At 36.9% G+C, this 12,594-nt stretch overlaps 1 protein-coding gene across 1 annotated transcript; it reads right to left on the bottom strand.

Annotated features, from left to right (window-relative positions):
- Positions 1–731: 731 nt before the first annotated feature.
- Positions 732–8,312, bottom strand: LOC130549816 (uncharacterized). Its single transcript, XM_057327155.1, has 7 exons — positions 8,054–8,312; positions 7,651–7,741; positions 4,845–4,963; positions 2,755–3,749; positions 1,992–2,061; positions 1,297–1,471; positions 732–1,113 (listed from the first exon to the last, which is right to left on the bottom strand). Exons 4-7 carry the CDS (start codon positions 3,619–3,621, stop codon positions 975–977), a joined length of 1,251 nt encoding a protein of 416 aa, XP_057183138.1. The 5' UTR covers positions 3,622–3,749; positions 4,845–4,963; positions 7,651–7,741; positions 8,054–8,312; the 3' UTR covers positions 732–974.
- Positions 8,313–12,594: the final 4,282 nt, after the last annotated feature.

Consider the following 12,594-nt stretch of genomic DNA (forward strand, 5'->3'; position numbering starts at 1 on the left):
AACTACTGTATTTATATTTACAGCACATGTACAACTACTGTATTTTAATTTACAGCACATGTACAACTACTGTATTTTAATTTACAGCACAATTACAACTACTGTATTTTAATTTACAGCACAATTATAACTACTGTATTTTTATTTACAAATTATTTTTTTTACTGCATTTAATAATATTTTTACTGTATTTTATATTTAGGTACGTACTGAATGACTAGTACATAATCAGTACCTTTGTTACATTTGAGCTCAGCTTCCAAATCAACCCCCAAAATCACAAGAACACATATACCCTTGTAAAATGTACTCTTTTATTGCTCAACAAGTACTTATTAAATAACAAATTACATTAAAGGGTGTTTGTAACATGGCTAAATTTAAAACACTGGTAAAAGCGGAACAAGCCTTCCACAACAACAGATTTTGGTAACATTCCATAAACTGTGCTCACCTTATACTTCCACAGCATTTACTACCCTTTGTTAATGTTAAAGGGATAATTCACCCAAAACTGAAAATTCTGTCATCATTTAATCACCCTCAGATTGTTCCAAACCTGTAGAAATGTCTTTGTTCTGTTAAACACAAAGGAAGATATTTGAAAGAATGGCAGTAGCCACTGATCTCACCATTAAAGACATTTATACAGGTTTGGAACAATCTGAGGGTGAGTAAATGATGACAGAATTTTCAGTTTTGGGTGAACTATCCCTTACAAACATGTTTTAATTCTTGGGTGTTTGAAACATGGCTACATTTAAAACATTGGTAAAAGCACAACAAGCCTTCCACAACAACAGATAACACTTTGCATGAACTGTGTTGACCTAAAATTGTCCAGAATTGTCCATTGTTTATTCATTTTAGATCATTGTGTGTTAGGTGAACAAATAGAATGAAATTATAAAGCGTTACTCGTTTTTTAAATTGTTGTCAGTTGGGTTTTTTATGAGTAATTTTGCCAATCAAAGTCAATGAGCTCTCTGATTAAAGATGCAACATGAGGATTTAGGCAGGTACCTTTTTTTTTGCACCCTTTTCCCAGATGTCCGGCTGATCTGTGTCCTTGTCTGGCATTTCGTCCCATCTGGATTGATTCTCAGAATGAATCTGGAGGTACAAAAAATAATTCACATTATAAACATTAACTATCAAAGCAATAATGTTTCTCCAACAGTCCTTACAAATCTGTCAATTATCATTAATCGAATAGCACATAAGGATTAACCACCCTTTTATATCTAGATAGGTTGAATAATAACAAACTTTTGAAGAAATTCATAATGTACAAACCTCTGAATGAATTCCAGCGTAGCAGATGCCTCTTCCTGATACTGCACATTGAATGTATAGTAGCAGCCAAACAAGACAGCTAATGCCGACTGAAAATTGCTTAGCTCTTGTGGCTCGATTATGACTCTGCCCTCCATAGTCAGCATCCATTTCTTGGCATGAAGAATGGAATCTCCTGTAACAGACACCATCATAGCAGCTTTTTAGTAAGGGTAGGTAAAAATAAAAAAAATTGGTACAATTAAACTTTTTTTCCGCTAAATACCGGTTTGTGTACTGTATTCCAATCAGAAGTAATTGTCCTTATTTCCTTCAGACTTCTCTAGGACTGTTTACACATAACATTTGTTCATTCCACATTTTTCATTTTTATTGTTTTTGTGTGAAAATTTTCTTGATAAGACATTTTGGTGGCTCCATACACTTCATCTGCAGTGTCTCACATACAGTATATTTGCTATAATTAAAAGATGCTGTAAAGTTATAGTTATATCACAAAATATTAGTATGTAAAATTAGCATAGTTACAAAGCTCAAACTTCAGTCCAAAGAGAGATATTTTCTTTGACAGAAAACACCTTTTAAAAACTAGAATAAGAATAAGGAGACCATAAAAGCTATATGACATTAAAGCAGACCCACTCGCTGATAATAAGTCATAGTGTGAATTCATAAAAGCATTTTGATAGCCTTACCAAGTGCAATCAGCCTTGGCGTGGTAGGCAAAGTGAGGCTTCCCTGTACATCTGCTTCAGTTGACGTGACCTAAGTGTAGTAAATAATTAACAAAAATTAGGGAAATTGAAATGCATATACAAAACATACTTGTGTTAAAATTAGTCTCAGTGGCCTCTCCAATTATACAAGTAAAATTTTATTTATATAGCACTTTCAAGCTACACACACAAAGTGCTTTACATAGCATGCATTACACAACATCACTTTCGAAAGAGACACAAAAAAGCACATCTGTACATATACGTTTTCAATCTACATTTAAAAACAGACACAATCAGACATTCTGATATCTTCAGGCAAACTGTTCCATAATTTAGGAGCTCTCACTGCAAAAGCTCTGTCCCCAATAGTTTTATATTGAGTTCTTGGAACTACCAGCAATTCTTTACAAGAAGACCTCAAAGATCTCACTGTTACATAAGGAAAAAAGGTATAAAGTATAAAAGTATAAAGGAGCCATACTTATATGTCACATTGTGTTATCTTGTGATATACTGTACCTCCCTGACCAGCTCAAATATGTCTATCATGAAAAGCACAATTCAATTCTAAGACATGCTTTTTACCTGATACATTGTGTTATTTAAATGATGATGAAAGTTCAATTGAACCTCAAAATGCATGACATGAAAACATGAACTCTTTGGAAATGTTAAACTATGATACTAATTACAATTATTATTCTCTAAAACCAGCTGTTCAAATAACATTAATACTTACATCAGCCAAAAGAAAGAGTGAATCCTGCTTCTCTCTGTAATACGCCATTAGGGTAATCATAGATGCAACACCATAGTCGATATCTCCTTTTTCAGCACAATTTATGTCTTTCAGGACGTTTCTGACATCCTCTTTCCATCTTTGAAGTTTACTTTTAAAAAAATGTAGCACCTTCTTTCCTTTTGTGCTGAGAGATTCTGTGAGTCTAGTGTTAATATCAATCCCAGTCAGAGTGTTGAAGTGATCACACAAATTTCTCTTCATGAAAAGAAATGGCCACTGTTCTTTGAGTTCATCAATGCAGGGTGGGGAGATTTTATTGATGGCATAGCGCTGAGAAACATATGTTGTTTTCATCAGTTCTTCCACATGACCAAGTTCTGCTGCTCTTGGTCCCTCTTGAGAAAATAACTTAACCATTTCCTCTCTTTTCAATTCTACTGATTCTGGAGTCTCACCTTGAGGGAGGTCAACTGGTTGCCAGTTGATGCAGCCGTAGCTATCTGTTTTTGAACATTTGGATGGGGTAATCTCACTGCTGGGTGTAGACCCGTTGTCACTAATGCAACGTTTTGCTCTTCTAACTCTCACAAGAGTGTTGTCACGATTGAGATGTTCAGCCCTTGTTTTTATCTGATTTAACAAGGATCCATATCCGCAGCCAATTAGCTCTCCTTCCATTGTTACATCGGCAAAGCTTTTTGGGTATTTTTCAGTAACTCTTCTTGCAATTTCGGAACAGTGGCTTCTAGTAGGATTCAAGCATGTTTCTCGAATCGAGTCTACAATAGTTCTCACCATTGCTAAATGCTCCTGCTTCCGGGGTCGCTGGCCTTGTGCAAGGCATTGTCGCAAATTTGGTGGCATTTTCTCCCATGGTACTTCAAACGATGAAACCCAGTCAGACACTTGAATAGGGACATTGGCTGGTTCGCCTGAAAATGAAGAGCCTATTGAAGAGATGGATTGCTGGCCAGAAGTAAGGTCTTGATGACCTGTGTGAGGAATTAAAACACGTTCAATCTTGCAAACAAACTAAATACAAATATACACTTAATAGACAAAGCCAGAACCACCATGATAAATGGAACATCCATAAGCCAATCAATGTTGCTAAAACATGAAATGTCGTCTTTAGACTAAATATTATTAATATACTGTATACCACTGTCCAACCCAAAGCAAATTAACTATATACAAGTTTACATAGGCACAGAGCCAGCAGGAACAGACCTCTGTTTTTCAATGAAATACCAGGGTCCAACAATTTTCAAATATACACTACACATAGGCACAAACAGAGCCCCCAGACACAGATCTGTTTTTTCATACTTCAGTGTCAGATGCAAACCTTAACTTTAACAAGACAGATATAAACAAATTTGTGTTTAGCACAGATGGAACACCATATATATTTATAGATAGCAAACAAACAAAATTAGAGTATAATAAAATGTAGTCATACTGGACCTTGTGAAGTACAATGAGGAAACATCAGTAGCTAATAAAATGTTCTCTTCAGACTGAATATTCTCTTTAGAGTAACGTTAATAAACCACTTGTTAAACGGACTAATAAATAAAACAACTTTTTCAGTTGTTTTATGTATTGGTATTGGTAGCATTTATTAAAATTTAATTTGGTTATTTTTTCATTTTTAAATATGATAACAATGAACAGTGTTCAACATTTCAACTTTCTCAAAAATTTTATGTATTGGTAGCATTTACTACTATTTCATTTTTTTCCATTAAAAAAAAAAATGTTAACACTGAATTAGTGTTCAACATTTCAATTTCATTTTTTTCTTTTTTTTTCTTTACTAAAAATGATAACACTGAATTAGTGTTCAACGTTTCAACTATCTCACAGATTTTATATATTAGTAGCATTAATTCAAATTTCATTTTCAAATATGATAACACTGAACAGTGTTTAATTTTAAAAATGAAGGAATTATGCATTGATAACAACGGACATCAATAGTATTTCATACCTCTTTGCTTGATGTAGTGTATGAGTCTACAGCCAGCAATAGGAGGAATAACATATTTCATGTCTTCTAAGGTAACAAACTGAAGATCACTTACTGTCTGCCCCAAACACCCATACCAGTCAAATGTGTTAAAAGATTGTTATAATCCCTCTTCTGAAGCATGGGTAGCGCTTTCTTGATGATGTCCTCCACTGGGTCCATCTTTTCATTTATCTTAAACAGACAGAATGATGCAAAGGCACAAGATTAACATCAAATATTTTGTAAAAAGACAGTGGGTAGTAATCAACCAGGTCCTCTACACTGACACAGACATAGGAAATAGAGTCAATGAGACAGTGCACACCCAGGTCAACTAAGAGCACTGATTGGTATTTTTCAAGGACAAAAAAAACATCTGATGAGTTTGCCAATATCAGTGCGATTTTTCCAAAGATGTATCCCATGTCACTGTCCTTCATAACTACAACCATGGATTTCTGGTATTTGGTGCCCTTGTAAGTAACCGCTGAAGTCACTGATGTAGCCTCTTGTATGCCTCTGAACCTAATAGCTTCCTGGATGCCAAGGTTATATAAGTGGCTGTCAAATTCATTAGCTTGCTGCACTTGAAGACTTGGTGTGAAGAGACTGCCAGCCAGAAGATAGGCTTGCAGAAGCTGGTGTCTATCTGCCAAAGTACTGTTCAGATTTTTGAAGTTATGCAGCTTCCTTGCACACTGCTTAAAAAATGTGTGCTTGCTTTCGAAGCGCAAAGTCCACGAGCGTATCAGTGGACCAAAATGAAGTATGAGTTCTGGGAGTGCAGTAAGAAATGGTGCTTTGGTTTCAGTGGTGTAGTTGTAAACAGTGAGACTCTAGAATCAATATACTGCTGAATAAGAACTTTCAGATATGCTACCTGGTTAGCATGTATTTTGGGGGCTGTCACCATATTAACTACATCTCGAAGCTGCAGACACAACTGCCAAATCTCATCCTACAGTGGATTTTTTATGCGATCACCTACAAAAAGTGGTAGCAACCGGAGCAAACACCAGTTTTGAGCTGCATTACCTCCCAACTTTTGACAATCTGCTCGAAATTCACATGGTTTATTGTTGACATCAGCCCCAGCATATTTAAAAGTAGATATGTTCCTATTCAGCTGGGTGTAAGTGAAATGTTTACCTACACTGACGAGATGCTTGATGTACAGAGATAGATCTGCTGTAACGATACCTTCAAAAAGGTCATGTCCCAAGCATGGTGGGAGTCCTGGGTCACACACATGGAAGTGTTTTAAGGTATTAAACACAGAGTCAAATTTTATGCCGTTAACATCAGTGAATTGAGGATTCCTGGAAAGCTCATTAACAGAGTTCTTATAACTTTGTTTTGTGCGTGGGAGGCCTAATTCTGTTGGAGAATTTTGAAAAGTATGTCTGTCTATATCACAGTAGCGACAGAAATATTTACTTCTGCTGAAGTTCTGTGTGAAGCCGCCAATCATGTGTGACCCAAGATTATCTCCAGCTATAGCAAGCACTGCACCTTTCATTATTTGACCACTGTCCAGCTCAACCCCTGTCTCTTCAAGATCCCTCAAATCTTTTACAAGGGGACCAAACACTTTCTCTTGCCCAAAAAACACCAAATCTTCCTCCTTACAAAGCATTACAAGCTGAATGGGGTCTATAGTGGACCTATTATGAGGAGAGATTTCTGACAGTGTCATGTAAACGGCAAGTTGCTTGTGCTTTTTTTTGCCAGAGCCTAGTGGATTCACCACTTCAAATGAATCCTGGTATAACATAATGGATACTGAGGCCATACACTGAAAGAAATCCTTGTCTTTAAAATTCCTGCCATCCCTTACATCCTCTAGTAAATGTGGGTCGTCTGATCTGTGCGCCTTTGCGTATTTTTACCTAGATACACTTTATTAGGTGCTACATAGTTAAATTTTTTCTTGAAATATGTCTTCCTTGTTTCATCAGACCTAAATACTCCCTCATTATACAACCTCAGAAGATTGTTCTTGTTTAGACCAGTTATGATGTTATCAATATAAATTAATGGTATATTCAGCTTTGTTAATTCATCTATAAGTTTTGAAAATATATGTTGCATGTTGCTGTCATGCACCACCTGGAATTCATCTATTAAACATTGTATAGTGGTGGCTGGTAGCAGCATTTGTGCTTGCATCCTCAAATAGAACAGTGCCAGATTTGTTAAAAATGTGTCTTCTCCATCATTGCAATAAGCATCATACTGAAAATGCATAAAACTGTCATCTTGGATGTCACTGTCATGTCTACAGTCTACAGATAATGCATCATTATCTAGTTGTACAGGGTTCTCTAAAGATTCTTTGTGTTTTCTGCTAATGTGAGATGTGAAAGATGATTTCACATGAAAACGTTTTTCACAGTTAGGAAAGGGACAGGTAATCTTTTTCCCATCTCTTACATGCCATTTTAAATGGTCACACAAACTATTCAAATTGTGAGATGTATGCCCGCATCCCACGACTTGACAAACCAAGGCATCCATTTGATCAGGTCTACAGCTTACGTTTTTTGGCTGTGAGTGCTTGCGACACATGTGTGACGTTAGTGCAGATAGCGTGTGAAAACTACAAGGGCAAGTTGGGATACCACAGCCAAACCTGAAATTAGCCAGGTTCCTATGCATTTTCAAATGGTGGTAAAAATGGCAAAGAGTTCGCAGAGATAACTTGCATTGTTTACACACAAACTGCGCCACCATTTTGACAGTGAATCTAACGCAACGCAAAACGTAATGTTAATCTACGATATGCGATAGATATAAAAGGCTGCCGATTAACGTTTCAGTGTTAGCATCATATACCGTTGTTTTCATTACCAGTTTTAGGCTAATTCTGTTGATGTTACCTTGGTTTGCCCTCCTCGAGGTAACTGCCACAGAAATCCTTCAAAACAACTCCGACGTCGTTCCAAACAAGAGTAAAATCCAGACCGCGAGCTTGAAATAAAAACAAAAGATGCACTTCAAAATGTTGTAGAACAGCAAAAGATATAAACTCCCTCTCTACTTTCTTGACTTTTGCCTCGCGATTTTAATTGAAAGAGGCAGAGAAACTTAAAAAGTCTCTATATTTAACTGCTAATATAGATAGGTTAGTTTATTCAGTCATTAATGTTATCACATGACAGAAATCACCAACCACTCTCGGTCAATACCCAAAATATAAGGCTCTTAGCAACAAAAAAATACTTAAAAATATATATAATTACGAAAATACAAAAAAATTATTAACACAGAAATAACACTTACCTTTTTTCAACTTGAATCTTTCCTGGCGCGTTTTTAACCGCCTCTTCCACCAACGCTTAAATAAAACTTGCGTTTCCCTTGTCAGAATGTCATCATTGGTCAGATTTTCACAGCTGACCAATGGCAGAGACTATTTCTTTTAAATTTTTCGCGGCCATTTTCTCTACTGTAAATGGAATTACAGTACAGAGGAATTACAGTACTACGCATATATTTTCCCACAATCCTTTGCTACTTACAGTATTATACAGGAGACATATTTTACAGTAGGTTACTGTACATATTACAGTGAAATACTGTTCGAATTACAAAAATCGGTTACAGTGTATATATGGTCCAGGTAATGTGTGTCAGGTGCGGGTGAAATCAAAGATGGGTGACGGGGTGCAAAGCATTATGGGGAATGAAGTCCATGGGAGACAGAGGTCCAATGAAAGGGAGTCCAAGGGGCAAATCACGGGGAAACCGACATTAGAACACAAGGGGGCAGACAGAACTGTCACACTGATGAGGAAATGCAACAGCGGGTTACTGATGTGAGACAGTGGGAAGTTGACAGTAAGTACTTGTTGCTGCCTCCTATCAATTTAAAAATGATTGAATACGTTATTTTTCCTTGCTGGTTTGTGTTTTAACACCTGACTCCTCAAGTGACATTGAATGACCAAACAATAAAACGATTGGCATGATTGGGAACTCTTTGTCTTTTAAAGGTAAACTTAGGTGATGAAACTTTCTCCCTCAAAACTTCATAATACTTATTCACCCTTAAAAAATTTGCAAACTGAGCAAATGTTCTTACATTCTTTGGCAGAACATTTGTTGATATCCATTGTCAGTTTTTACATGTATTCTTACTACATTCTTCTTATTGAATACTTATTTTTTCACTAAATGTTAACCACCTTATCCCTAAAAATGTCTATATTAGGTGTTTTATAGAAATAGTATAATTGTTCTATTTTCCATGGCACAGAAAGTGCATGATACTGATCAAATACCTTTACAAAATCTTCACAGCTCCAGATGACCTCCGAACAGATGATCCAGTGCCGTTGCAACATCTGATTGATAACAATGAGAGGACAGGAAACAAAGTGGATGAGAGGGGGGATGGGATCGGGAAAGGACTACGAGCCGGGACTCGAACTCGGGTCGCCCGGAGTGCAACAGTGCCGTATGTTGGAGCACTAATCACAAGGCTATCGGCTCCGACAATCGATTCCCATTCTTATTGATTCCCAGTTTCGATTCCACAGTTGAAGCAAAACTTCGACCTGTATGGTCATTTTAGCCTCCTTATTGACCGGTTTGCCAAAAAAAATTCTGTTTTGTGTATATATACACATAGCAGCCTGTCATGATTCTGCCTCATCTTGTCATGTCTTTCTTGATCTTGTGGCAGAATCACGGCAGGGTCCCTTGTTTAATGTGGAGAGAGACATTTTGACCCTTTTGGCGTTCCATACTCTCTCCGGTCCCGTCTCTGTTCCCGCCCTCTCATTAGTAATTGTTAATGATTTCATGCCACGCACCTGTCCCTTCTTGATTTGGTTCCCTTTAAGAAGCCCTCCTGTCTATTGTCTTGTGCTCGTTCGTTTTGGCTGTTTGGTTGTTTCCTTGTTGTTACACTACCCTGTCTTGTTGGATTATTTACCTTGTTGAATTCTTGTCATGCTATTGGATGTCGTGTTATTATTTAGATCTGTCATTTCATTAGTAAGTCCTCCCCCCCCCAATATCCCTGACAGCAACAATATTTTGTCTGATTTATTAAATTTTATTACCAACTACATCATGGTTAAACTGTAGGTACTATAATACATCTATGGTAAATTTGTATTTCATTTGCTTTATCACAAGTTAACACATACACATTTCTGACAATTTGCACACAGGAATTGATGAGTGTAATTGAATTTTTTTAGTATTCGATTCCCATTCCTTTCGATTCAGATCCAATTCTTAGCCTTCCGAATTTGAATAGATTTTCGATTCCCAACCCTGGGAATTCGACACTTCCTTAGGCATGAAGAAAGTTTTTGACAAGGTGACGCAGCTGGAGAGACTGATTGAGGAAGAGGCTGTACTTGTAGAAGAAATGAAACAACATTGGACACATCTTACAAGAGCCTACAGGGCCTTGAAGGACCAGGCTAGTGTACTGTCAGATGACCTGGCCACGCAGTGTGAGTACTAATTTCTTAATGCTGTTTACTTCCTAAAGCCTAGTTATAATAAACTGCTTTAAAGATGATAATTCCTGGAAAGTGCCATATTGGTGTATTGGTGCATACTTCTAAATACTTTATCCCAATTTTTAGGCTACCCTTCAGGACTTTCTGGTCAAGCTCTCAGTGGCCTACACAGTGCTGTCCTCCAAAAACGTGAGGAGCTCAAGACTGACCTGGTGGCTGTGAAAGAAACATATTCGCGAATAGTGTTAGCTGGCAATGGTGGACCTGTTGTTGAAGAAGAAGATGAAGACCCATTTGAGCGTGCCTCCACAGATGATGAATTATACTGTAGATTGTGCCCTGTCCACTGCACAAATCAGTGTTTTATACCGTTCTTTAATTACCTGTTTAAATCAAGATTGATCTAATCTGAATGTAAATACGACAGCTGTTACATGAGATGTACAGTATGCATGTTTGTAAGCAGTTGGATATGTGTTTAGTTGGCCATTGACATAATGGACAAATTTAACAAATAAATATTGACTTTTATTTATTTTATGTGTGAATGTCTTATGATTCTTATATTCATATATGTTTTCTGGATATATGCCTGCTGAGTCAGGTGCATCAGTTGGCATCTGTCCTAATCACTTTCATAGTATTGAGGAACCAGTTTGGACCGGTCTTCTTACTCTGGGTGGCTCAAGTTTGCTGGGTCCAGTAATTTACTCCTCTCCTGTAAAAGAAGCAACTTAACTCAGACTTTCTCTGGTCTACTCAGCTAAGTTGATGAATCTATTTTGTGAAGCCATGTTTTCTCCCCACTGTAAAGAATAAAACCTTGACCCTGAATTTGCGATCACTGCCTGACTGAGTCTTGATTCCTTAATTACAAAATATCGTTTTGTACGTCACAGTTTGGTTATAGTTTGTATTTTTTTCTTGTACAAATTTGTTCACTACATACTTTACTACATTAACACATGGATCAATAACAGAATAACAATATAACAAATATATTATCACACTCAATACATAAAGTTTCACTGAACGTTTTGATAATAGGCTTTTGAAAAAAACATGGATGCAAACAACTGTAGGACCATGTCAAATACCTTATGGACGGCGACACCATTGAGGACGGCGCCTGGGAGTCCTCAATGTCCTCCATAACGGCTATACTGCTGTATGCATTTACAGCCTGTTTGTGTTGACTTCTGAGTGAGTGATACCACCCATTGAGAAGACTGTTGACTGCATATGTAGCATCCTTTGTCAAGTCACCCAAACCTGTAGAGGAATTGCAAAGAAAAATCATCATACAGCAGCCAATGCCCAAAAAACATGACCATTTCAAATATCTACAAGATCTACTAGAATGCTTCTAGAATGCTACATTTGCAACATCAAAATAACCTATTAATCATTATCTTTACTTGCATTATCTTTAGATGCAACTGTAACATTGTGCACACTGATGCTGAATAGCTGGCCATTTCAGTGCCTGATCAGAACCAACGTTCAAAGTTGCACTGTACGTACATAGCAGAGGTTCATGTCAAAATCAACAGTACGTTATATTTTGAAATGTTTATGGAAAGTTGGAGCAAACCACTGCTGAATGTGTGTGACCTTCGAGCCCTTAGGCAGCACTGCTTAAGAAACTATCATCTTCTGTGTCAAATATAGCTACACGGACAATTGTTTGTATCTGAGACACATCTTTTTAGCCATAGCATTGTTTCTTTAGAATGTAACCAATTCCAAGATATCATACAAGTGACTAAAATGTGGGTGGAGAGCTTGTGAAATTGTGATGGTCAAGCATTTCATTTGTGATTACTACTGCCGAATAACATGGTGCTGATATCATGATTCCTTTTTATGCTCCACAATAAGTATTCAATAGTCCGTTTCCCTTGACAAAAAGTGATTAACTCAGAGGTCAACTTCATTTTCTTACCATCTGCCCATGCTCTCGTTTCCAGGTGAAGGTGAGCTTTCAGGCTTTCCAGGTCCCAAGGTGGATCTGTACAACTTTAGAAGTTTAAAATGACAAGAACAATTATTATTAGTGTATAAACCATTATTTGTTATCTGATCATTTTATCACCATAATACAGTTTATTCTGTTCAAGCCTGTCCATCTTGTGTGAAGCAATTAACATGGTTCTTGTAAATAGAAACATGTGTCTTCCTATAGGTATTTCTATTTAATGTAATTATTTGCCAATATTAAATCTATTTGATGCTTTGAATGCATAATTATTGCATGGCCAATGAATAATAGATCAAAAGATAAAACTACTACGGCCATGGCTTCTTCTGGTCTTCTATCCAAATACAGACATACTGTATGAT

This window comes from Triplophysa rosa, unplaced genomic scaffold (genome assembly GCF_024868665.1).
Source record: "Triplophysa rosa unplaced genomic scaffold, Trosa_1v2 scaffold17_ERROPOS6775743, whole genome shotgun sequence".
Taxonomy (NCBI): Eukaryota; Metazoa; Chordata; class Actinopteri; order Cypriniformes; family Nemacheilidae; genus Triplophysa; species Triplophysa rosa.

Bases quoted from the DNA above. Each gene is read 5' to 3' on its own strand.
- LOC130549816 (XM_057327155.1), bottom strand. From the start codon at position 3,621: ATGCCACCAAATTTGCGACAATGCCTTGCACAAGGCCAGCGACCCCGG. The intron at 1,472-1,991 runs GTAAGGCTATCA...TGTCTGTTACAG, and splicing joins GCCAAGGCTGATTGCACTTG to GAGATTCCATTCTTCATGCC. The intron at 1,114-1,296 runs GTTTGTACATTA...TTGTACCTCCAG, and splicing joins ACGCTGGAATTCATTCAGAG to ATTCATTCTGAGAATCAATC.